The 27,348-nt window shown below is 46.7% G+C and overlaps 1 protein-coding gene across 3 annotated transcripts; it reads right to left on the bottom strand.

The window, feature by feature from the left end:
* Positions 1–2,338: 2,338 nt before the first annotated feature.
* On the bottom strand, positions 2,339–21,192 carry LOC146195145 (uncharacterized). Of its 3 annotated transcripts, none has more exons than XM_084597703.1 (6): positions 20,648–21,192; positions 20,490–20,565; positions 19,842–20,016; positions 18,709–18,871; positions 16,710–16,952; positions 2,339–2,729 (listed from the first exon to the last, which is right to left on the bottom strand). In XM_084597703.1, exons 1-4 carry the CDS (start codon positions 20,969–20,971, stop codon positions 18,853–18,855), a joined length of 594 nt encoding a protein of 197 aa, XP_084453829.1. In that variant the 5' UTR covers positions 20,972–21,192; the 3' UTR covers positions 2,339–2,729; positions 16,710–16,952; positions 18,709–18,852. The 3 variants fall into 3 exon arrangements, with proteins under 3 accessions (XP_084453829.1, XP_084453827.1, XP_084453828.1); XM_084597701.1 differs by having other exon boundaries at positions 19,842–20,019; XM_084597702.1 differs by lacking the exon at positions 2,339–2,729 and adding an exon at positions 14,341–14,551 and having other exon boundaries at positions 19,842–20,019.
* Between the last annotated feature and the right edge of the window lie 6,156 nt (positions 21,193–27,348).

Consider the following 27,348-nt stretch of genomic DNA (forward strand, 5'->3'; position numbering starts at 1 on the left):
GGGCCGTTAAAAAGTCAAGGCCGAGGATCACATTCTGAGGGCACTGGTTGAGGACAGTGAACAAAACAGGGATGTGATGACCGGCAAGGGTGACTCGGGCAGTGCACAGCCCAGTGACGGCAGCAGTACTGCCATCGGCAACACGAACGGTGGGCGAAGCGGCGGGGGTCTGTACTTTCTTGAGGCGGCGGCAAAATGATGAGCTCATGATCGAGACTTGGGCACCAGTGTCAATGAGGGCAGAGACGGGAACGCCATCCACGAGCAGGGAGAGGAGGTTACAGGGCGAAGAAATGGGCAGAGGATTTCCAGGTCGGGGTACCAATGCAGCGTCACCTCCGGGAGCTGCATTGGCTAGTTTCCCGTGAAGCGGCCGGCAGAGGACGGCGAGGAACTGCGGCTAGGAAGAGGTGAACGGGAACGGCGGGCTGGCGGCGAAGGAGAGCGACTGGACACAGGAGGAGGCGGAGTGGTATCGGTGCGGGGCGGCTCAGAACGAGGCGTGAAACGGCAGTGACCGTAATCGGAGTAGCGATCAACGTAAGGGAAACGTCGAGGTGGTGATGTCCAGCGGCTGCGGCAGTGGCGAGAGATGTGGCCAACACCTGAGCACGTGAAACAGATCGGCCTGTCGTCAGGGGTGCGCCACTCCTCAGGATTGCGGTATCGGTAGCGTGGCGTGTAGGTGTTGCGGGGCGCAGCGTGGGCGACCATGGGAGGGATGGGGCTCGAACTGTGGTGTTCCACGTTGTGGCTATAGGGGACGCCCAAGTTAGCAACCTCTTGACGGACGACAGCTTAAATGAGGGATATCGTCGCTAGGTTACTGTCCGAGGAGGGCGGGTTGGGTGCAGCAGGAGCGAGCGCTTCCAGTTCACGACGCACGATGCGGGTCACATTGTCAGTGTTGGAAGGCTGCCTTAGGGTCGGCAGATCCTCGCACGTGGAGCTAGGGGCAGTGTTGGGGAGCCGATTGAAGAGATGTGCAATGCGTTTGTGTTTGGCCTGCTCGAAATGTCGACAAACTTGCAGAACGGAGTCAACCGTAGAGCAGTCTCGACAGAGTAGAAGATTGAAGGCATCGTCGGCTATGCCTTTGAGGATGTGCCCTACCTTATCAGGTTCTGTCATGTCTTTGTCAACTTTTCTGCAGAGGGCCAGAACGTCTTGTATATACGTAATATAAGGCTCGGTAGATGTCTGGGCACGTGTGGCGAGGTCCCTCTTGGCGGCGAGTTTACGGCCAACCGGTTTTCCGAACAGGTCACGGAGTTTTTGTTTGCAAACATCCCAAGAGGGTATATCTGCCTCGTGTGTTTCGAACCACACACGTGCCGTGCCAGTAAGGTAGAAGATGACATTGGCCAGCATCAGCGTGGCGTCCCACCTGTTGTGCTGGCTAACACGCTCATAAAGCGAAAGCCAGTCCTCGACGTCGATCTCATCTGTACCGCAGAATGTGCCAGGGTCACGGGGGTGGGCTACGACGACAGTTGGAGTGGCGGTGGTTGATGGAGCCACGTCGGTTGTCATCGTGACGGTTCCGAGGTGACGGCCGCTGCGGAGATCCAGTGTCAGATTGTGTCGAACCCGCGACCTCCACCAAGATGTTACGGGGATGTGCTTAATGTGACGGCACTGCGATGGGCTGAACTCGACGCTAAGACTTCGGTAGCCGTACAGAATCTACTCTCTCAGCGTCGTTCTCTTTTTCAACGCTTCGTCGTGCCCGCGTTCCTCGATCGTCGTCTTTGTCAGTGAGCACACTTTGGTCCCGCGTTTCCCGGTAACAATATGTACGCTATTCTGAGATATTTTGAAATTCATAATTCTGAAATAGTGTTACATTGAAAACAAGAAATCTGGTGGGGATGCTTAAAAAGTTCATTAATTTGAAAAACTCGTTAATGTGGTGTTCATAGTAACGAGATTTTACTGTATTGCCAAACTTGCATCTTTACGAGGGGGACCCTTTGTCGATATTAGAAAAAGGTTTCAGACCCCCCTTTAAGCTGCCCTCAAGCTCTGCAGCAGGGTTCAACTGAAAAATGCAGCAGGGAATACCCCTCAAAAAAGACCCTTCAGCTAGTGGCACCGACCTACTTTCATGATGTGGCGGCTATTCCTGTAGTGCAAAATGACAGGGGCAAGGGCCTCAATGGAAAGAGATTACTGTGACGTCATGACAATCAGTCGATACCATACCTGGTAGGCCTTCTTTGAGTTGTATTCGCCACAGCAGTCTTTAATTGTATTTTGCAAAAATAATTTCTTGCTCCTCAGCAGAAGAATGTAGCTGCATTCCCCCCTCCCCCCACCTCCCCTATAAAACAAAAAAATGAATTTCGACCTACCGCACCTGGAATTCGGAAAGAACTTGCATTAGTTCAACCTTGCACCGGGCGGCCACACGCCCCTCCATCTTGTCCAAGGCTAATGCGATGGATAGGCCAAATGTTTCATGTTCCGTCAATTTATGTTGAAGGTGCGAAAAAAATTGCTGCTCAAAGGCATCATTAGATTTGAGTTTTTTTTCTCGCATGAACAGGCACCTCCCGAGCTGGCACTGCAATGTGCGGCTCAGCGTCAGGCAGTTCTGGGGGGGCTGGCATGTACTCATCATCTACGTTGATGCTGCCAGCAGGCGATGACGTCCCTCGCTGCGTCGTGTTGAAAATTGTCTCCACCATGGTTTCGGCATTATCCTGAACTACCGGCACCGTCTAGTCCTGCAACAAAGAAAGCAATAGTCATTTCATTAAATCAACAACATCGCTTAAGACAAACGAGAAAAATGTGCAGCCCTAAGTGAAAACAAAACTTCAGCAATGTCGTCCTCAGTGGCAGATGAGTTTATTTTTTTTGCTTTCCATTGCAACCCTACACTATTTTCAGGTAACTATTAAATGCATGCAGTGAGGAAAACTCAATAAAAAAAGAGCATTACAACCAATTTGAAATCAAAAATGGCTCACTTTGGTTCCTAATTATGGACCCAATTGGACATTGCAGTGCAATGTACATGCTTAATATGGACGAGTGTCACTCATTGCCACATTTCATTCCACAAACGGATATAGGTTCTAATCCAATGGTGATGAACTAAACGGTTTTGCAGATAACAGTTGGGCCTTACAAAAGCATTTTCCGATAGTTCCAATTACCGTAAAAACCCACGTATAATACGAGTTTTTTTTCCAACTTTCAGCGTTCCAAATTTCCGCCTCGTATTATTTGCGGATCCCAACCAAAATGTCAAAGTTTTGCGAGAAGTTTTGGTTTCGTTGTTGCCGCGTGGCTACGGCTTGGCTTTGTTATCGATGTGCGGCTACGGCTTGGCTTCGTTGCCCTAACGTGGCCGCACCCCGCAGTGGCCACGACGTCGAGGTGTCGTCTCTTCGTTGTTGGGTCGTCGAGTGCGCACAGCATCAGCGCATGTGCTCTCGTGCAAACCACGGTTCGCGAAAAAGTGCACGCTTTTTTCTTTAAGTGAACGAGCAAGATGCCAAGGTCTCGGAAACAGTACTCGGCTGCTTTTAAGAGAAAGGTGATTTTAGTTGCTGAAAACATCGGCAACAGTGCGGCCGGGAGGCAGTTTGGCGTCACCGAGGGAAGCATTCGCGGATGGCGACGACAGAAAGAAGCCCTTTTCGCGTGCAAGGGAATGCGAAGAAGCTTTCGCGGGCCAAAGAATGGCGCATTCCCGGAAATTGAACTCGCTCTGACGGAGTTCGTACGAGAACAGCGAGCATCGCATCTAGCTGTGAGCGTAGAGCTTATGCAGGCAAAAGCTAGGGAGCTTGCAAGGGAAAAGGGAATTCCGAGCTCCGCCTTCAAAGCAAGCAAGCACTGGATACATCGCTATATGTGCCGTGCTGGATTCTCGCTACGCCGGCGAACCTCGATTTCACAAAAGCTGCCCGAATCCTTCGAAGAGCTGCTGGTGGCTTTTCAGCGCCACGTGATTTCTTTGCGAAAGACCAAAAACTTTCAGCTGGGGCAAATAGGCAATGCTGACCAGACGCCGGTTTACCTGGACATGCCATCGCCCCTCACCGTCCATGAGAAGGGCTCTAAACAAGTTTGTATCCGGTCTACTGGAAACGAGAAGATGCGGGTTACAGTCATGCTATCGTGCACGGCAGACGGCCGCAAGCTCCCGCCCTATGTCATCTTCAAGCGCAAGACAATGCCGAAAGGTGAGGAGCTGCCGAAGAATGTCATCGTGAGATGCCATGAAAAAGGTTGGATGAACGAGGATCTTGTCCTCGACTGGGTGAAGTCAGTGTGGTGCAAACGGCCCGGTGCACTGTTGTCCTTTCCATCCATCCTCGTGCTGGACGCGTTTCGTTGCCATTTGGCCGACTCGGTGAAGAGGCTGCTAAGCGACTGCCGCACAGAACTTGTTGTGATTCCGGGTGGGATGACCTCACAACTTCAGCCTCTCGACGTTTGTGTCAACAAACCCTTCAAGGACGCAGTCAAGCGATGCTACGCGGAATGGATGCGGTCAGGTGAGCCTGCAGTGACGCCGGCCGGGCGGCTGAAGCGAGCATCGCCAGCCACGCTGTGCAAATGGATTGTGGACGCGTGGGCAAGCATCCCAGAGGAGCTTGTGCGCCGTTCGTTTAAGAAGTGCGGCATCTCAAACGCCCTCGATGGCACAGAAGATGAGTACCTGTGGGATGATTTGTCCGACAAAGAAATTTCCGAGGAAAGTGCTGCTGAAGATGAAAGTGATTGAAGTGTGAGGTCCGATTTCAATAAATGTCTTGTTTTTTCTCTCGTATTATATGCGGTAAAAACTTTTTTTTCCATTTCGCGTCTCCAGAATTTCACCTCGTATTATATTCGGGTTCGTATTATACGCGGGTTTTTACGGTAAGTTTAATATTTCAATCGAATTTTTCAATTGGTGCTCAAGTTTCTGTCGGGAATATTCCAACTAGCTTTTCTAATTCCCCACCTAGGTTCCGAATGGTTTATCTCCCAAACGGTTGTTAGCCTCAGACGCCCACTATGGACGAGTGTCACTCATTGCCACACTTCACTCACTGCATCCTACAAATGGATATAGGTTCTTGGACACGTGTAGCAGGCGACAGCTGGTGCCGCTAAGCGACTGCCAAAGCTCAGTCAGAAGACACAGGTCGTGGGCACAGCCGCATCCAATACATCAAGTGCCCATCATACCCTCATGAGAAAGTGTAACAGAATTACAAAATTAACAATTTTAGGTTAATATTTTATGTTAATTAATTATAGAATATATTTTTTGCACATGAAACCAGTGAAACTTGTTGATGGTGTCATACCGTCGTAGTTGCATACACTACGTGGTGCCGCATCAGATTTCTTTTTTCTTTCTTTCATGGATGTCATGCATGCAATTCATGGTAGGCGTTCACCGACATGCGTGCGTTACATGAAAAATTGCCCAGTTTATGTGAAGGAATATCACCCTCAGCAGAGCAGTGACTCCACAGCGATAACACAAGCTGGCGACCAAGCGAAAGCGGAGGTAAGCAGGGCGATTAAGCTTCGTCAAAATATGCATGCGTAGCAGAACTAGGAGCTTGTTGCACCAAAATCCGGGTGTAGTCGCACATTGGCCGCAAAGATTCGTTACAAGAGAGAAGCCCAGCGAAGCATTGTAGTGTGTGTGTCACAGTAGCAACCGCACTAGTGTAGTACATGCGAGTACCGTGGAGAAGGTATTATCGCATTCCACTCATAAAGTGAAGGTTGTTAAACTGATGGTCTTCTAAAACTGGGTTTGGTGGTTACTTAATCGGAGTATTCGGGTTCAAACAAAAAAGACCATTTCAGATAGCCAATGCCTTTTCTGTGGCTAGCTGATATTACTGATGCATTTGTTATAAGTTTATTCTTTTGGGGAAGGCCTCTGATACTGCCTACTGTAGTCTTTAGCGTGCACATACATTATACAGTCGAACCCGGTTATATCGAACCCGGATATATCGAATTTTGGTTATATCGAACTCACGAAATATCCCCTTGAAAATCCCATGTAAAAGTATAGGAAATCCGCGTCATATACCGAACTCAATTTCACCGGTTGTTCGATATATCGAACTCCGCACCATGCACTGGAAAGTGTGCCTTCCCCAAAGACGATCGCATCCACCTTGGCCGTTTGCCGCGTGACGTTTTCAAGCCACGCGCGGAAGGAATGAGAGGGGCAGTTCGGCGACGGCTGGTCTGGGCAGCGCCGCGCCCATTCCCCAAAGGCGCGCGCATCTGCAGTTGTCGTTTCCCGCGTGCCAAAACATGACGTTTGCAAGCCATGTGCGTGGATGTGCCCATTCTTTTGCCGAGCTATCTCTCTCCTTCAGCACGCGCAACGCATGTGCCAAGCCAGCTCAGCCCGTTTTCAGACAGACGTCGGATGCTTTCTCCAGCGTGTGTTGACCCTCTGCGTGCGGTGGCGCGGCGACGGACGCAGACGTGGCTATGACGCCTGCGGATGTTAAGCAGCAGCAGCTATCTTTTTTTTTCTTCTTTTCTTTCTTTCTTTTTTTTTTTTTTCGAGAGTCATCCTTTCTTATCGTTGTGCTGTAGCGCGACGTAGCGTAAGATATGGCAGCTGCGGACGTTAAGAAGCGGCAGGGTTTTTTTTTTTTTTTGCGGGGATGTTTATTTTATTTCTTATCGTTTATTCTTGCATGTATGAATCAGCGAAAGCACGCGGTCAGCTACTACGATCATGACGCCCACCCCGAGCGCGGCGTGATAAATCGAACCAGGCTTGTGCAATTAAGCCATCACGGGCACTCTGCCAAGTTCCCTCCCCGTAACCACAGGAGCTATCAAAAGATAAACGCGCCCTGACGTTATCGCTGCACAAGATCTTGGCACGCTGCCAATGAGCTGTGGATGAGACGACCGAAACGGACTGACGCGCGCCATCGAAATGCAAGCGAAAATGCTCGCGATTTCTGTCGCCGCGGCGACACAGAAACCGTGTTTTGAGCTGCCGTGGTGGCTTGCTCGAGCGGCGAGACCAACAAGTTTGAAAATTTTCGCTCTGTTGCTGCCGCTCGTCGCTGAGATCGCTCAGTCGCTTGCATGTGGGCGAGCTGGCCTTTACGCATTTTTCTTTTTTTTTTTTTTCCAAATTCTCGGGTGCAAAAGTGGGGGGTGGGTTCATTATGCAAGTGGGTTGATTACGCGACAAATACGGTATCGGTTTTTCGCATCGTAAGTGCCGTCACAAGCCGATTTCTGTATATCGAATTATCGATATATCGAACTATTTCGCGATCCCTTTCGATCTCTGGGAGGCAAGGCGAAGCCTCGTTAGGAGATGGCAAAGACAACGACACAACAGAAAACTCCGCCTCCGAATCGCACATATTACCACTGAGGCCATAGAGTATGCATCCAATCTGGCAAACTCGAACTGGCGAAACCTCTGCAATAGCCTTCAGGGTACTTTAGGCACGCGAAAAACTTGGAATATTCTCCGAACCCTGCTCGACCCCACAACCACCAAACAACAGACAGCCATCAACACGCACCGCCTCATTCACACTACAGCACAACAAGGCACAGACATCCTTCAATACCTCACACAGCGATACATTTCGCCCCAGCTCCCACCTTCTTCCACGCCCCCATCCCCTCCCCCACCTAACCCAAGGCTAGATGAGGACATAACCACCGCGGAGGTACGGTCCACCCTCGCCCATATCACTCGTAGCACCGCACCCGGGCCAGACCAAATTACATACAAACTCCTTCGAAACCTTGATGATACATCTCTTTCTCAACTCACAGCTTACTACAACCAACATTGGAGGGAGGGTACTTTACCAGCCTCTTGGAAACATGCTGCAATCAACTTCATTCCTAAGCCCGGAAAACCCCTTTCCTTAGACAACCTACGCCCCATTTCTCTCACAAGTTGTCTTGGCAAACTCTATGAACATGTAATCCTTAGACGGCTTCAACCTGAACTCGAATCTACCGGTTTTTTTGCCCACTCTCAATTCGGCTTCCGCCCACATCTCTGTACCCACGACATTCTACTGCACCTGAAAGAGACCATCCTAAACAATACCCTCCATAAACATGCCACACGGGCTATACTTGCACTTGATATACAAAAGGCATTTGACAACGTGAGCCATGACCACATTCTGTCTACCCTTGCCACAACTAACTGCGGGCTACGCATCTGGCGCTACGTTGAGGCATTCCTAACGAAACGCACGGCTCATATCACACTCGGGTCCTACACCTCCCCGACCATCTATTTACCCAACCGAGGCACACCGCAGGGCTCAGTCCTCTCACCCATCCTCTTTAACATCGCCCTAACTCCCTTAGCCCGGATACTCGAGACTATACCTGACCTTCAGCACGCAATATACGCAGACGACATCACACTATGGACCACTAAGGGTTGCCCTGGCCAAGTTGAACAAACTTTGCAATTCGCTACAGATGCCATCTACACATATACAAAGGCTATAGGTCTTGCGTGTGCACTGCAGAAATCTGAGCTCCTAGTCATCAAGCCTTCCCCACGTGCCCCAACCATCACCGTACTCCTTGACAACGCTCCGATTCCCAAAGTACCACGGCTCCGACTGCTAGGTCTCCACATTCAACAGGACACTAGAGCCACCTACACCATACACCTCCTGCAGCGCCAAATCAACCAGATAACACATCTCATTCGTCGCATTTCAAGCCGCAATCATGGCCTCAAGGAAAAAGACACTTTAAGACTCGTAGATGCCCTTATCGTTAGTCGACTAGCTTACCACCTCCCCTACCATCACATCACCAAAACCCAACTCAATAAACTTAACGTCCTACACCGCTCAGCCGTTAAAGCAGCCCTCCATTTACCTCGCCATACCAGTACAATTCGGCTCCTTCAATTAGGCATTCATAACAATGTTGAGGAGATCATAGAGGCGCACCTCTCCAGCCAGCAACGTCGACTCTGCACAACATCTACAGGCACTCATCTCTTGCGCTCAATGGGCTACAATACCCCTGATCCCTCACCTCATACTCATATACCCATCCCTCCGCATCTGCGGAGCCTCCTCGAGCTCAAACCCCTCCCACAAAATATGGATCCCGAACACCACAAAGGTCGTCGCGCAGCCCGTGCCTCATATTTTTCCAAACAGTACTCCACACGCCAAGACATCATCTACACGGATGCTTCACACAACCCGGACATTCCACACATCTGCACTGCTGTATTCACGGACATTCGCCGCTCAACATTCAATGCCGCCTCCATCCACTGCACTAGCATCGCCGAGGCCGAATGCTTGGCCATTACACTTGCAACTGCACACATCAGTCAGTTGCAGACTCAGCACACCACAATATGCACAGACTCCCAAACAGCATACAGATATCTACTGCGAGGAACCCTCCCACACTCATCTGCTAAAATATTATCTACTCTACCTACCCCTCCCGATACCATCACCATCACATGGGTTCCTGGGTATGAGGACATCCTCGGAAATGAGCGCGCTCATGCGTTTGCCCGAGAACTAAGCTTCCGGGCGCCGGTGGATGTCCTCCCCAAACCTTCATTATACACCGCCATCGAACCTCTTGACTACACTACAATTGTTCAGTACTATCGTCGCTGCCGTGCCGCGTTCCCGCCACCACATCCCACGCTTTCTCACATCGACAGCACGTACTGGCGACAACTCCAAACACATTCGTTTCCATCTCCTCAATTTGCCCACATATTTCACCCCACGGACTTCCCACCGTACTGCACCACATGCAACGCCACCCCACCCACTCTCTACCATTACTTATGGGAATGCCCACATCCAATCCGCGTTCCTCCCGTCAAACACCCCACCCCCTCCTCCTGGGAGGCTGCCCTTCTAGCCACGCAACCTGCAGATCAGTTACGGCTGGTCGAGCGGGCTAAGCTAGAAGGAACAGCCAGAGGGCTCCTGGACTAAGAGGTCCTCCTGGGAGTGTTTACATTTTTTTTTTTTTAATAAAGTTTTTTCCTCCTCCTCCTCCTCCTCCTCCTCCTTTCGAGTTCAATATATCCGGGTTTGACTGTATATACGTCAACAGATTTTAAGTCAGTGCATGTACTGTTCAGATTTGGTTGATTGTATAGTCACAGCAGCTTTCCGTCAGGAAAACTAGTAGTTTACGAGTAAATATTTATCTTGTCTCCTTTTTTGGTTGGGGGATAAGGCCAACGATTTGTCATGCTGAGTGCCGATTTTGCAATGACCTTATTTCTGTGAATAAATTATTTCGAAGCATCCTTTGGAAAGTGTCATCATCATCATCATCATCAGCCTGATTATACCCACTGCAGGGCGAAGGCCTCTCCCATATTTCTCCACTTAACCCGGTTCTGTGCTAGCTGCATCCACTTGACCCCTGCGAACTTCTTAATCTCATCCGCCCACCTAACTTTCTGCCGCCCCCTGCTATGCTTTCCTTCCCTTGGAATCCAGTTTGTTACCCTCAGCGACCATCGGTTATCCTCTCTTCGCACTACATGTCCTGCCCATGTCCATTTCTTCTTCTTAATTTCTACTAGAATGTCGGTAACTTGAGTTATTTCTCTGACCCACTCTGCACGCTTTCTATCTCTTAATGTTACCCCTACCATTTTTCGTTCCATAGCCCTCTGGGTTGTCCTCAACTTAAGTAGAACTCTCTTGGTTAGCCTCCACGTTTCAGCCCCATAGGTGAGTACAGGCAAGATGCAACTGTTGTATACTTTCCTCTTGAGTGATACCGGTAAGCTGCTAGTCGTAATCTGCGAGTGCTTGCCAAATGTGCTCCATCCCAATCGTATTCTTCTTGTTATTTCCTTTTCGTGGTCCGGATCTGCGGTTACTACCTGTTTTAAGTAGACATATTCGCCTACTACTTCTAGTATTTCGCTACCTAATGTAAACTGCTGTTACTTCCCGAGGCTGTTGAACATTACCTTAGCCTTCTGCATATTGATTTTCAAGCCTACCTTTCTACTTTTCCTGTCTAGGTCATCAATCATTATTTGCAGTTCATCCCCCGAGTTGCTTAGCAAGGCAATGTCATCAGCAAATCGCAGATTACTGAGGTGTTCTCCATCTACCCTTATCCCTAACTGCTCCCATTCCAAGTCTCTGAATACTTCCTCTAAACAAGCTGTGAATAGTACTGGGGAGATTTTGTCTCCTTGCCTAACACCTTTCTTTATGGGAATTTTGTTATTCTTTATGCAGAACTATGGTTGCTGTGCAGCCACTATATATATCTTCCAGCACTTTCACGTACGGCTCGTCTACCCCCTGATTTCGCAATGCCTGCATCACCGCCGAGGTTTCAACTGAGTCGAATGCTTTTTCGTAATCAATGAATGCTATGTATAAGAGCTGGTTATATTCCGAGCATTTTTCTATCACCTGATTGATGGTATGGATATGATCGATAGTAGAGTACCGTTTCCGAAACCCTGCTTGATCCTTTGCTTGATTGCAGTCTAAGGTTGTCCTGATTCTATTAGCGATTACCTTAGTAAATACCTTATACGTAACAGACAGTAAGCTGATTGGTCTGTAATTTTTAAGGTCCTTAGAGTCCCCTTTCTTGTGAATGAGGATAATGTTTGCATTCTTCCATGGTTCCGGTACCGTCAATGACACCGGGCACTGCGTATACAGGGTGGCCAGTTTTTCTAGCACGATATCCCCCCCGTCCTTCAGCAAATCTGTTATCTGATCCTCTCCAGCTGATTTCCCCCTTTTCATAGTTTCCAGTGCTTTCTTGACCTCGTCCTTCGTCACTGGTGGAACGTCTGACTGTTTTTCCCTACCGGCAATCTCATTACGGTCCTGACTACTTTGGCTACTGTAGAGATCTGTATAGAACTCCTCGGCTACTTTGACTATCTTTTCCATATTAGTGATGACGTAGCCCGCCTTGTCCCTTATCGCATACATCTGGTTTTTGCCTATGCCCAATTTCTTCTTTACTGCTTTAAGGCTTCCCCCGTTCTTTACAGCATGCTCAATTTTCTCGATGTTATACTTCCTTATATCGACCACCTTGCGCTTATTGATTAGCTTTGATATCTCGGCCAATTCGATCTGGTCTGTTGGATTGGAAGCTTTCATACTCTGGCGTTTCTTAATCAAATCTTTCGTCGCCTTAGACAGCTTGCCGGTATCCTCTCTAACTATCCTACCGCCTACTTCTACCGCGCACTCAGTAATGATATCTCTGAAATTATTGTTACTTGCCTCTAGGGTAATGTCGCCATCCTCAGAGCTGAAAACCTATTCTGTAGCGAGATCCTGAACTCTTCTGCCCTCCCCCTCACCGCTAATTCGTTGATGGGTTTCTTTCTTACTAATCTGTTGCGTTCCTTCTTCAGATTTAGGCTAATTCGGGACCTCACCACCCTGTGGTCACTGCATCGCACTTTCCCGATTACCTCTACATCTTGCATAATGGCGGGGGTTGAACACATTATGAAGTCGATTTCATTTTTAGTCTCTCCGTTAGGACTTTTCCATGTCCATTTCCGGTTCTTCCGTTTGCTGAAGAAGGTATTCATGATTCGTAAGTTATTGCGCTCTGCAAACTCAACTAGTAACTCCCCCTGCTATTCCTAGAACCAATGCCATAGTCACCTACTGCCTTGTCTCCTGCCTGTTTCTTCCCTACCTTGGCAATTCTTGTGTTAAACGAAACTGCATGTTCAAGGTGGCTGAACAGGTAAGTGTCAGGGCTGATTTTTTTTCTGTGGATCTAGCATTCTGATCCCCACCAGCGACAAGACAAGAGTTTGTATTCACTGCTTTTGCGTCCTCAGTGCAGACACTCACTTTCTCGGTCGGCCGAATTTTTGTAAAACTCCACCGCCTTCGCAAACTCCCAGGTTGTGCGGAACATAAACCCGCTGCCGCTCCGTATAGTCGTTTCGACGCCCTTCGACTCCCGAGTATATCGATCTCAAAGGCGCTTCCGAGGTTTTTGACATTCTTCCACTGAATAAGTAAGGGAAACATCATCGTTACATCTCCTTGAGCAGTGCAAGACACATCGTGCACTGCAGCGAAGCGCTCACCTGTGTCCAGGCTGCACAGCTGGGCAGATTGCCTCCCACGCATTGTTTTTTCTTTCTACATCTCTGTAAACTAATCTTTTAGTATCGAAAATGCAGGGATGCGCCTGAATGCCTTCCAACAGCCTTTCTACTACTGTGTCTGAAAAGTCTGACATGGTTTTGGCGCAGTCAGCGCGGTCGCCATCTACACAGTAGGCCGCCATATTAACCTACTGCTCATTCCGTGCGAGGAATGCTAGGATGCGTGGCCGGCGAAGTCAACGCAGGGCGGAGAAAAATAGGAGCAATTCTATTTGCGCATCGGGGACATTGTACCGGGCCGGCTCACACTCGCTACGTCCGTCACGTCATGACATTGGTTTTCGCCGATGTAACGCCACGGAGGCCGTCGTGTGCGCGCGCATGCATTACGTAGGACTATATTAGGGCCTTAACAGACATTGGATGTAGAAGACAACTGGCTATAAAGGACAAATTAGCCTTAAAGTTTGGTACTCAGTCTTGCTTGCAACACACATTTTAACATCAGATGCGGCAATATCCATCGCCAGGTTCAGTAGCAGCTACAGTGAAAACAAGAGAGACATACCTGTGCCATCATTATTAATTATAACTTCAGCAAACAAAGACCAGGTCAATCAGTTATGAAATGACTAAAAGAAGCCCCTGCAGTAGGAATGCAACGTAGAAAAGCTCTTCAGGCTTGCCACGAAGGGCACAGTGTGACTGCATATGTGAGCATCTGAGCAAGCATATTGGGAGAACGCTTTGGGTTCTCCATTTAGTGGAGCTTCCTATCATGCATTACCGTAGCTGTTGTGTCTACTAGTCTGAAAAGTATATCGAAAATTTTCCATTCCATTATTTCAGTATGAGCGACAAATCTATCTGGAAAATGCAAAGGAAGTGCTCAGCTGGTGCCACTTACATAAACAAGTCATTGCGCCTAGAAAGCAAGACATAGCCAAGCCAAGACCAGAACAAATGACATAAAAATGGAAGTGATTCTGCTCTGGCGAGGACTAATAAACTGCTCTGTTTGCTATTTAACCAGTTTCAACGCCACTCAGAAACACCTCGTTTGTTTTTCATTTACCTATTTATACGATTGTAAGAGGACTCGAGCGTAAGTCGACACCCCAAATCGCACGTTTCTAAAAAAAGAAACGTATCACGGTGGATGCTCTCGACAACGAACATCTATTGCCTGGATGTACTACTCACCTCCACTTTAAATCACGCATTTCGGCGATATATGCGGCAAGCTTGGCCTCCAGCTCTGGATAGCATACCAACTGCATCCCTTGAAAGCTTCTTCGATTGGCATCACAGTTGAAAGTTTTGTCTCGCTGCCACTGCCACTTCCGCATAACCCGTTTAGAAGCTTCGAACTTGTAGCCCAGAGCGTAGTTGTTGCTTCGGCATAAATGATAGCCGCCTCCTTGAACGCTGCACGGAACAAGCACCGAATGCTTTCTGGACTGGAGAGCTGACAAAGCGTGTAGCCGGTCGTAAAGTCAAAAGTCATCATGATCATCCTCAGCCTGACTATACCCAGTGCAGGGCGAAGGCCTCTCCCATATTTCTCCAATTAACATGGTTCTGTGCTAGCTGCATCCACTTGACCCCTGCGAACTTCTTATCCTCATCCGCCCACCTAGCTTTCTGCCGCCCCCTGCTACACTTTCCTTCCCTTGGAATCCAGTTTGTTACCCTAAGCGACCATCGGTTATCCTCTCTTCACACTACATGCCCTACACGTACCCATTTCTTCTTCTTGATTTCCACGAGAATGTCAGTAACATGAGTTATTTCTCTGACCCACTGCACACGTTTTATCACTTAATATTACCCCCACCTTTTTTCTTTCCATAGCCCTCTGTGTTGTCCTCAACTTAAGTAGAACCCCCTTTGTTAGCCTGCAGCCCCATAGGTGAGTATAGGTAAGATGTATACTTTCCTCTTGAGCGATACCGGTAAGCTGCTAGTCATAATTTGCGAGTGCTTGCCAAATGCTCGCCATCCCAGTCTTATTCTTGATATTTCCCTTTCATGGTCGGATCTGCGGTTACTACCTCTCCTAGGTTGACATATTCAGCTACCACTTCCAGTGCTTCGCTACCTAACGTAAACTGCTCTTCCTTTTCTAGGACGTTGAACATTACCTTAGGCTTCTGCATATTGATTTTCAAGCCTACCCTTTCTACTTTTCTTTTCTAGGTCATCAATCATTCTTTGCAGTTCATCCCCAGTTACTTAGCAAGGCAATGTCATCAGCAAATCGCAGATTAATTCTCAATCTACCCTTATTCCTAACTGCTCCCATTTCGTCGCTCAATACTTCCTCTAAGCAAGCTGTGAACAGTAAAAAAGTCAGAAAGTAAAAAACAAACAAAAAAACGTAAAAAGTGCGAACATACAATCATAGCGAACTAAACGGATGATCGGTGTCGGCTTTTTTATCAACCATCGACACTCCCTGGAAGTGCGGCCGTATCACGTGACCCGAAAAGGAGCGCCACTGCGATTCTAATGGCGGCTCTTTCTTAAAATATCGACACTTTTTGCTGCGCAGTAAAAGTTAAAAAAGAATAATTCTTCCCGAGAAGCACACACAGTAACTGAATGTGTCACTTAAAGCCGTAAAGCAAATTCACCGTAGCCTTCCCTGATATGGTCTTTGGCTTGCTCTTGTTAACAGTGTCATGTTTTGGTTTCGATTGCAAGTCGGCCCCCCAACTTTAGATTTTCGAATTTTAAAAAGTGGTTTACTTATAATCATGTAAATACAGTATTTTTCTTCTGAGTAGCTATTATGAGGCGCTATTTTTACTTGCATTCTTGTAGAGTTACCAGACACATAGTTGAATTGCGAATTGCTAGTTGCGGCGCCACATTACATCGTGATCACTTTTTGTCGTCTGTGCAAACATAGTTTTGCAACGTAAACAGCTTTGGCGCATCGGCCATGAGGCTCCTGGCCTGATTTTCAAGCTGGGAGAGGCTGTGCTGAACAGCATCAATGCAGCCGTGAAGCAGACCAAGATTTACAACTATTTCAGCAATAAATAAACGTAAGAAAGTTGCAAAGTATGATCCACTAAGCAAATGCAATACATAAATAAAAGTTATAAGAACTTTTTTGGACACGATGTACCCTTCATTTTTGCAAATTTTACCCGTAGGATGCCTGCGCTGAAATAAGGTCTGATTAGAAAATGTAAACACGGTACCCTGCTTATAAGAGACATCGCATATAAGACACAAACTGTCGTCGCCCCCCCCCCAACCCCTGTCCCTTATAAAGGGGTTACCCTGAATGCATATTTAAAGAGTGCTCCTCTAAAATAAGGAGATAAATGAAGAAATCAAGGACCTTGAATCACCGCTTTTTACAAAACAAGTGCACTAATTCGCAAAGTAGTGCCACGTAAGATGGTCTATTTTCTTGGGACTAGGCATCGAAAAACAAATGCCTATCTCGATGTTCAGAATTTTTGACTCAAAACATACATTTTGCATGGGCATCTCTCATAGCCCAAGTTGCTTTGGGACCTTAAACCCCACAAGCGACAACCACATATATTTCCAAACAGATAGTGCTCACCTTGTGCACAGCAGGAATCAATATATCCCCCTGTAGGCGGTCAAATGTCCGCTTGTTAAAGCCTGTGGCTCCAGCGCACTTGAACAGCCGCATGACTTGTGTTGGACTCGAGCCAGTGAAGAGGATTGCAGCAGCCAAAGAAATGTTGCCCATGGCAAAGCGCCTTTTCCTTGGCTGGCTGTGCCGGGTCAAAACATGGCCATCATGGCATGCAGATGTAACCATAGCTAAAGAGCCAAAAACCTGCACAAAAAACAAGAAAACATATGCACAATACTGTATATGTGCCAAGACATACGACTACAGTTCCTGTTACACTGCTATTGCACTAATAATCAGATGCCGAGAGGTGAGGCCACCCTTTTCATATATGAATTTCAACAATCTGAAATGGAACAATTGGTGACCACTTTTAACCAAGAAATCCCATTGGCTATTTGGTTCTATTACTGATGCAATATCTGCATTGCCAAAATATCATCCGCTATTTCCATAGTTTTTGACACGAGACCACAAACATCTTCCAAAATTGAAAGATGTCTAAACCACCCACATTTTGCAAAGGCAAGAAGAAAGGACTGCAGTTATGGCACTGACAGAGGACAGCACGAAATGGATCTTTCCAGTCATGCACTCTTGTAGTGGCCACCACGCAGAAGAAGTTTGAAGTGCCAGGATGACTAAGCTTTATCGCACCTTGTCAAGAAAAAACAACAATGCTGAAACAGTGTTCTTTCTCCAGCAATAGTCCCTAGCAATGGTGGCTTTATGTACACCAAGTGAGTGTGAGTCATCCGTGGGCACACCCTTGATCTACTGAACCCACGACCACAGGGTACTAGTGGCACTGCATTTTATCCCATTGGGGACACCTAGCACACATGCATGAGCTGTAAGATGTCAATAGTGCACTGAATTGTTAACCTGCAGCTCATCAAGTTATGTACCCAGCAAACCCCATTTGTGGAAGAATAAACGCAGCAAACTTTTTCCCTTTCGTTGCAGGCATGGCCAGCAAAAGTGGTGGAGAAGGAGGCGTGGCACACTCTCAGGACGACATTAAAAAAAGGTCCATCCTAAATTAGCACGCTCTGGTGCTCGTGAATTTTGATTTGGAGCTTGGTGTGCGTGAATTTTAGTTTTGCCAACACAAGAGATCAGAGCAGCGGCACCTGCGCTGGCAGCACAGCCTCCTTTCCTGCAAACGCACATATGTAGCCCCCGTATCTTTAATAAACAAATGTAACCCAAGCTGTCAGCTTTGAATGAAACAAAATGTTTTCCTACCTGCAGTGACGACTCTGCCGGGAAGTGGCATTTTCTACAAAACTTAACCAGATGCAGGAGGTTCTCTTCAAAGACGATGACGTTACGAGCACATTGTTCAATGGAGGTAGTGTAAAATAAATTTATGCTTTCTTTAACACAACTGCATTGATTCCACTCAAAATGTTTTACACATTTCCTTCCGATGCCACAGTATTTAAGATAAAGGAAGCCTACAGCCACTGAAACCAAGGACAAAGTGTTATGGTAACACTAGCAAACACTCAGCGATAGCTTGCACATAACACAAGTGAATAAAAGAATGAAGGATTGAATAATCTCGCCGTAGCCCAGTCGGTATGGAGAACCTGATGCGAAATTTGCAGGCTGCAAGTTCGGATCCCACTGGTGGCATATGGTTCTTTCTCTTTTACTTTCTAATCGTTTATTTCCATGATTATATTATTTTGCAATGACCGATGCCCCAAACAAACCCTGAACACTTCCCTCAGTGCCAGTGGCTACTGGCCCTCATTGTATGCATTTCATTAGGAGCCCCTCATTTTCCCTACATTTGTTCTCTAAAAGCTCTCAAGAGGAACTTTTTTAAAATAATCTTTTTATCTTAATACCTCTATACTGATGGCCCAAACACCTGCACTGACCAACAACTTTGCATGTCTAAGCTAAGTGCGGAAAGCAATATTAATTTTAAGTCATGAGGTTCACTTACACTGCTGAGTCCTCCAAAGATGGCTATGTGTATTATACTTTGGATCGTCCTCAGGTCTATGACAGCTCTGACAGCTGTGGTGTCAGTGGTTGGGGTGTTGAGTGCCTCAGCTGCTTGCCATCCGGCATCATGATGTCAGCGTAATCACACTCCACTTGGCATTCTACAACAGAAAATTAAGGGTTCCATAGAGGTGCACATGTTGATGCTGAAGCTAAAGGGGCAACAACATAGGAACGCAACAGCTCTGCAAAAAGCAAGCATTCTAAAACAAGTATAGCTGTGGTGCTGCTTCTCCAACGCTTGCCTAAAACAAAATGCACTCTTTCTGATGCATGAGAGTTGATGCAAGGGTGAAACGCTTCGACATACCGACTTAGCCAATTCTAGACATTGGACATACCAAGGCAAGGTCTAGTCTCAGCCAAACCCAACTGTCCGGCCGCAGTGTTGATGGTGTGGCAGAGTGGGGTGGCCCTCACATACTTTTTTTTTTATGCTCAATGAAGGGGCCATCAGGTGGCATGCATGTTTTTCAAGAAGCTCTAGGCTGGCAGGCACCTACGAACTGTTACTCACACTGTACACTCAATGACGCTAAGCTGCACCAATGTTGACTGGTAGTATCATCATCATCATCAGCCTGACTATACCCACTGCAGGGCGAAGGCCTCTCCCATATTTCTCCACTTAACCCGGTTCTGTGCAAGCTGCATCCACTTGACCCCTGCGAACTTCTTAATCTCATCCGCCCACCTAACTTTCTGCCGCCCCCTGCTACGCTTTCCTTCCCTTGGAATCCAGTTTGTTACCCCCAGCGACCATCGGTTATCCTTTCTTCGCACTACATGTCCTGCCCATGTCCATTTCTTCTTCTTAATTTCCACTAGAATGTCAGTAACTTGAGTTATTTCTCTGTCTGACCCACTCTGCACGCTTTCTATCTCTTAATGTTACCCCTACCATTTTTCATTCCATAGCCCTCTGGGTTGTCCTCAACTTAAGTAGAACTCTCTTGGTTAGCCTCCACGTTTCAGCCCCATAGGTGAGTGCTAGTATACATGCAGATATATGTGCATACATCCTCCTCACATACTTTCGGTAAATATTGGACATGTTTGTTGCATACACACCCAGTCTGATATGCACTTCCTGTCTGCACGCTGATGCTTTTCATTTTTGGATGTACTGCAGCTTGTGTCGCCTTCACTGACACTTCTACAGTGCGGTGAGTCTGGGAGCCGCATGTACAGCGTGCAATCCCGGCTGTGGTTCCGCATTGTCGTGATGGGCTTGTGTGATCACCAACTGCTGTACAAAATGGAGAATATCAGATGTCGGAAAATTCATATTAATAACTTGTGCATACACAGCAAAGGCCAAATGTGACATATCTGGCACAGTCATGTTAATAATCTGTTCACCAGGCACACTGGCCACCAATGTTTGTTTATTTTTATTTTTTTCGTTTTGGTTCACAAAGCATATGCAAACCAAGAATGAGCAGACAAAAGGCATTACAGTGTAATCGATAATTCCAAACTTATTTTCCACAAATCGCACGTTTACATACAGAACATGCCAAGGAATTTTTAGATTAATGACATACATGCACAATCAATTTTGTAATTGGCCTATTCTATGTAGGTTAACCGTAACCGTACGCTCTTTAACCAATGGCCGTTTCAGTTCGAGTTTCAGTTTTGAGTTTTAGTTTTCAACGTTTCGTATAGCATTGCAATTGAGTCCTGCAAAGAAGTAGATAAGTAAAAATCGAATACCTGTGTTGGAAAACGCCTCTTCCGTGGCCGTCTCCTCGCAGAGGTCAACACCAACGCTGCCAACATCAGCTACGCACTGCGCAAAGCATGAAATACGGCGGCATTACCGCCACTGTCGACAAACATACGCGCAAAAAAATATGCCACGTAATACAAACCTGGCGCTTCGCCGCAGTAGCTCCACTTTGAGATGCTAGTGCAGCAGCGGGATACACCGTCGGCACGGCACCGGGCACCAGCCAACGCTTTTTCGGGATCCCGAAGCTGGCCGCGTACTTGGCCTGGTACGAATCCGAGTCGAAGTGCAGCGAACAAAGCATGCTCGACTTCACTGGCATCCAGTTGTGCCGCCCGGTAGCCCGAACGAATTCTATCCAGGCGTTTCTTTGTGCATCGTCCCGAGGGAACCTATGGAAGCTTACAGGATCCTTGTATTTACTGGTGCAGAACTTCACCGAACAGTCACTGGCGTGTAAAGGCATGATGGTTGCTGCACAAGCAAGCGGCCGGATGCGACACTCGACCTCGCAAAGACTGGTCACCTTCGAAGCTTTATGTGACGATATCACGCACTTCGCAAAATGACAGCTAGCGAGCGACGGCGGACCTTGGTATCGCGGTAGTTAGTAGCTTCCTCCATAGTTAGTAGACACGTCATAGAAAAAGGATGGACATCAATCATGATGGACATGACACCCTAACACGGCATGGATGGATTGTGCAAAGAGCCATTAGCCATAGAGTTAACAAGGTTATAGTGCTCTAGATATTGGGCAGTGTGACGACCAGTGCCGGAGAGCGGGCCGCTATTGCGATGACAAGAACCGACTCCCGCGAGAGGGCGGGACGTGCAACAGGGGTGCCACGTTCGCCGCTCAGCGCGTAGCGGCCGCGGGATAGCGGGGGTACAGAGGAGGGGTGCGGTTCTCTTTGGAGCGATTTTCAGACGCTACGCAATTAGTATGATAATTAATAAAAAGGCGACTTATTCCAGGTGCTTAAACTGATCCCTGCCATTGTTTTACGTCTATCTGGAGACATCGTGCACGCTTGGGTTGCCCTTCGCAGCAGCGCGCGATGTTTGAATCGCTATCTGAAACAACATTTCTTCCTGCAGACAGTTATAAATCGTCCAGATGAGCAATTTGTACTTATTGTTTGCAACGAAGCGTGGTGTTTTGCATTCGTTTTTCCCGTAAGGGAATAAAGGCTACTGCCCAGGAGCGCTATTAACACGCGGAGAAAAACAGGGTACATATGCGAATCAAAGCTTGTGCTTCGTAAAGCCTCTTTAGGAGCACCTATTTTTTATAAACCTTATTTACGAACACCTGCTTACATTTTGCAGCTTGCGCTTATTAACACATAACAACGTTTATCTTAAATCGCCTGTAATCTGTAATATATCTCTTTAATCGGCGTTCTTTATGTGCTCTAATCACCGCTCATATAAATTACAAATACAGTGTGCGAGCAAACACATTTATTCACTACCGTACTAATTTAAAGCACTGTGGTATTTACCGGCAAAAAAACAAACAAAAAACAAAACAATAAACAAGGTGTACGCGACTCAAGCATTTATTCTTTGTTCGTGGTTAACATATATACGTATATCACGGACGTTTGTTTGCGTGCCACTAACCAAAGGGTGAACCAGCTGTTTAGATGAAAAAAGAAACAAACAAAAAGTCAAGTACAGTTACGGCATTACTTCAAATAAAATGTGAAAAATTAAACCTGTCACATACGTAATACGTTCATAGTGGGCACTTGAGTGGGGACGCTTCACTGGTAAAGAGCAAACAAACAAAAAATAAAAACACTGATAATTGCACGTCGAATTGGCAGGTATGATGCAGTTCTTGGCGCGCACCGAGAGAAAGCGGAAAAATGCGAAAAAGATGACGAGCACCTAATACGCAAGCAATTAATATAATGCCGAAATCAAATGCGGACATAATGCGTGTTTATTCTTTGAGTGTGTGGTATGAAATATGAGTTATCGACTGGATATACTTGCAACTACTGCTTACCGGACTATATATAATCGGGCTACTTGCCGCGGGTGCTCTTTGCAATACTAACCAGACTATAATTGTTAACAAGGTTGATTTTACACGTAAAATATACTTCCAAGGGATTTTAATTATTTTCCCTTTGGGAACTCTTGTCGTGATTCGCTTACTTCGCAAAGCGCGAAGCCGCAAAAACACATTAAATTTAATTGCTTCAAGTGGGAGCTTTTTTGGTGCTCCAAGTAGGAAAACTTTTTGAACCTTCACATTTTACAGAAAGTTTGCAAAATCTGAAGTGCAGAGCAGTCGAAAAGGACCGTGCATCCGAGCCAAATTTTTGAGTAAACTGCGACCTAGCTTCGAACCTAAAGCGCTATTTTTGTTCGTGGTGAGAAACCGTGCAGCCTCACAACCTCTCTTTCGCAGAAGGATGATCTAGCGGGAGCGAATAAGCGTACCCTATAGCCTCTGAGTCCTCTATTTTCCGTCGTTATTCCTTTTTCAAAGCTATTCATTTTTTTTATTTTGTATGTACATAAAACAGGACTAGAGCTATCTTCCGGAGGCAATGACTTGCATATTACCGGTGGCTTGCGCACCCCAGAATGGAAACATTTTCTTGAAGAATTAGGTCATCTCTACCTCCATGCGGGGTAGTCCACATTTCATTCATTCCAACTGAATGCCGACTTCTCTTGTGGCTTCAGTGACATACTGCAGTCGGCATAGTTGGCGTGGGAAACAACGGAATATACCATTTTGGACTGTTTCGATAATGGGGCTACTGTGACCAGTTTTAGTCAGTGCTCGAACGCACGTGTTGTATGTTTCACTTCTTCATACATCCTGCCTTCACACTGCCTTCTTTTCAAAACGACTACATTTCTGGACGTGAATTAGGTGCTTTAGGAATGCTAAAGCAAGCTGTACGGCGAGTGAAGCGTGCTGTGCGAGTCGTACGCCGGCCCTCTCCAAGCTGTTTTCTTCGGAGCCAATTCCTGTCATGTTACTTCCCCGAGGTGTTGCCGACGGCCAAAATGGAAAATAAATTAGGTGATTGCTAACAGTACTAAGCACCTTTAACCGGCATATTAGCAAAATCTTGTCGCGAACAGCTCGAGACGACGCACAAGCAAACAAGAACGTACAGTCCGCGCGGTATCCGCCCCGCCGCACAGCGCGCATACGCGGGCGCCCGGACAAACCATATCCCGTAGGAGCACTTGAGCAGACAACGCTCTGACGCGCAAGCGCGTGACACGACGTCACTTCCTTTACGTTGTTTTTTGCTTGTTTCTATTTTTTTTATGGCAAAGGAAGATGGCGGCGCACACGCTTGTGCCGTTGCTTCGCCGACGCTGGCGTTGGAGCGTTGGTTAACCAGACAAGTGCGTATCCTTCTACCATGGCTTAGTGGTAGTGCCTGTGGCTTAAAGGGGTGCTGCGGCCGCAGTTTTGAGGCTTTATAAACGCAGTGGCCCAAGCCGTGCCATTTGGATGCTGAATACTGTGATGTTTGCAGTTCGAAACAAGTGTCTTGGCCGTCATCTCGAAGTCTGGTGTTTGACTCTGGCAGCAAGCGATTTTGTGAAGCCACGACTGCTGAACTTTTGCTGCCTAAACATGCTGGATGCCGACTGTGCTGGTGCTGGATGTGCAAGTGCGTCGATTCCAAGAAAGCTGCGCAGCGCCGTTGGAGCTCGCCTTGGAGCCACTAGTCGTTGAAAGTGCCTTGATTAGTAGCACTGCAGTATTTAGATAAGCACCGCTGGAATATTGGGGGTAAAAAGGGGGGAAAAAAGAGAGAGAGAAAAAAAAAACCGTGGTTACGTGGTGTATTTGTGAAACATTTGCTGTGATGCTGCATCGCTGCTCGAGGGGGTCTTCGCTAAGGATGCTGCTAAAGCTACTGGCCTACCCAAGGGCAAATGTAGACTACTACCGATGCTAAATTACATCTCAAAGGCCGTCTCATTTTATGCTACCTTGTGAGCAGCTGTTTTCACTCAGGATTGTTTTTTTTTTTTCTTTTTTTTTTTCCAGTTTCCGGCATTTAAATACAGAAATGTTTCTATATGGCAACATGCTGGAACAGCGAAGCCAGTCTTCTGAAATTAGCGGTAATAATCCTTTAAATGAAAACATGCTCTCGTTTTGTGAACGCACGTATGATTACGACGCCCTGGTCATAGCGGCAACCGCCCTTTTCTGAAGCCCATAATCTGGCGACGTCAAACTATTGATTCTGAAAGTAGTGGAATATTAGGTGAACTCGATAACCAAGTACTCACGCTTCTGTGGCTAAAAACAGCGCTGACACGAGACGAAGCAGAGGGTACACGACGCTGTTTCGTCTGCTTCGTCTCGTGTTAGCGCTGTTTTTAGCCACAGATCATGCACCAACCAGCCAGAATTTCCACCCTCTTAAAGTACTCACGCTTGTTTGAGAGCACTGCGTTGAATAGGCATTTGTTGAGCGCAGCAGCTAACTTAACTGCACCTGTTAAGCAGAGGCAGTGGCATAGCATGCTGTGTAATTTGTTTTTTGTAACTCTTTATGTATGTGATTGGTATTCTGCTCAAGTGTCATGGCAAGAAGAAACAAGAGTGTTTATTTTTGAAGTTGTGGGCACCCCATAACATGCTTACGCAGAATGGTGCAGTTCAATATTGAGTCAAATAGATAAGTGCTGGTTTTCACAACAACTGTTTATTCCTTGTATACACCTCAAAGTGACCTTGGCTAACTTGAATTACAAACTATCTTAAAGCCGCTTCAAAAGCTTCTGAATTAGGTGACATGTTGTACATGCACCATTATGCCTACCAAGCTTTTTGAAGAAGGAATCATTGCTACAAAATTAAAGGATTAAGCCCACAAATTATAGCAACACTTGAAGAGGGGAGAACCAGAGTATTTTGACATCATCATCATCAGCAGCAGCCTGATTATACCCACTGCAGGGCGAAGGCCTCTCCCATATTTCTCCACTTAACCCGGTTCTGTGCTAGCTGCATCCACTTGACCCCTGCGAACTTCTTAATCTCATCCGCCCACCTAACTTTCTGCCGCCCCCTGCAACGCTTTCCTTCCCTTGGAATCCAATTTGTTACCCTCAGCGACCATCGGTTATCTTCTCTTCGCACTAGATGTCCTGCCCATGTACATTTCTTCTTCTTAATTTCTACTAGAATGTCGGTAATTTGAGTTATTTCTCTGACCCACTCTGCACGCTTTCTCTCTTAATGTTACCCCTACCATTTTTCGTTCCATAGCCCTCTGGGTTGTCCTCAACTTAAGTAGAACTCTCTTGGTTAGCCTCCACGTTTCAGCCCCATAGGTGAGTACAGGCAAGATGCAACTGTTGTATACTTTCCTCTTGAGCGATACCGGTAAGCTGCTAGTCATAATCTGCGAGTGCTTGCCAAATGCGCTCCATCCCAATCGTATTCTTCTTGTTATTTCTTTTTCGTGGTCCGGATCTGCGGCTACTACCTGTCCTAAGTAGACATATTCGCCTACTACTTCCAGTATTTCGCTACCTAATGTAAACTGCTGTTCCTTCCCGAGGCTGTTGAACATTACCTTAGTCTTCTGCATATTGATTTTCAAGCCTACCTGTCTACTTTTCCTGTCTAGGTCATCAATCATTATTTGCAGTTCATCCCCCGAGAGTATTTTGACATCACTCCCTTATGGTTTGCACACTGGTCAGCTAGCAATCCAACATTTCAAAAAACGCTTGTTAATGTCATCATCATGTGCCACAAGTGTGTTTATAGTAAATTAGGTACTACAGAGACTTGTGGCTATAGTAAATTAGGTACTATAAGGCTACCCCGATGAAAGTCATCTAGGAAATAGTATGAAACAACCAGTTTTAGGCATTTAAATTTGAGGAACCTGAGTTCGATCCCAGCCATAGTGACCATGTTTTGATAGAGAAAAATGTAAGGCACCCATTTACTGTGTGATGTCAGTGCATGTTAAAAAAGAAATCATTGGTCAAAAATGAGCCGGAGACCTACACTACAGAATCCTGCAAAGCCTAAGTCAATTTGGGACACTATACTAAAAACTGAAATACACTGCTTCTAAATTTAGGTGAAACAATGCCTTTGCTGTTCAGTAAATGCACGGCAAGCAATACATTCTAAACCATTTATGCAGAAGCAGTTTGTTTTACTGGCAAATGCCTTCAACTTTTTGACAGGAAAAAGTGGCAGATGTGACTTCAGTTCTACAAATGACACTGGGCAGCCATGCAGCTATCAAAGAACCTACTTTGAATTGCAAATAGCCACATTGTGTTTGCAAGGAGGCCCAAAGCACAGTGAGTAAGCAAGATAGCGATGAAAATAATTCAATGAAAAGAAAGGTGGAGAGTTCAGCCAGCAGCAATATGACCCTAGCGTGCTGCTCCACACTAGAGAAGGGAGAAAAGGGAAATAAAAGGAGAATGAGGATACAAATGGTTGATGACAATGTTGTAGTGCAGTGAATTGGTTCGAGTTATAGAGAAGACCACGCACACAGTGGATTGCACTCGTCTCGCATAGTCGACATATAACACATGAAGTGCATGTTCTCCACATGCACCAGTTGTCATTGCACACACTTTCACTCTCATATTCTGGTCCAAATGCATACACAGGCTCGCCACGCACTGATTCTGAAAAAGCTCAAACTAGATAGAAACATGATTGATCGCACTGCAAGCAGCTGTATAGGCATGCGAAGCACAGCACTAACAATTTGTGGTGTGTCACATATGGAATGGTTTGACTGTTAAATTGGCAGGGTACCATGCCATAAACTAATGTCTAAAAGCTGAGATGAT

The sequence above is a fragment of the Amblyomma maculatum genome, chromosome 3 (genome assembly GCF_055883805.1).
Source record: "Amblyomma maculatum isolate TAMU_Amacu chromosome 3, ASM5588380v1, whole genome shotgun sequence".
Classification (NCBI taxonomy): Eukaryota; Metazoa; Arthropoda; class Arachnida; order Ixodida; family Ixodidae; genus Amblyomma; species Amblyomma maculatum.

Excerpts from the sequence above, each read along its gene's own strand:
- LOC146195145 (XM_084597701.1), bottom strand. The coding sequence starts at position 20,971 with ATGCCTTTACACGCCAGTGACTGTTCGGTGAAGTTCTGCACCAGTAAA. Across the intron at positions 20,566-20,647 it reads CTACTGCGGCGAAGCGCCAG|TGCGTAGCTGATGTTGGCAG; the intron begins GTTTGTATTACG and ends TGCTTTGCGCAG. Across the intron at positions 20,020-20,489 it reads AGAGGCGTTTTCCAACACAG|CAGTTGGTGATCACACAAGC; the intron begins GTATTCGATTTT and ends CATTTTGTACAG.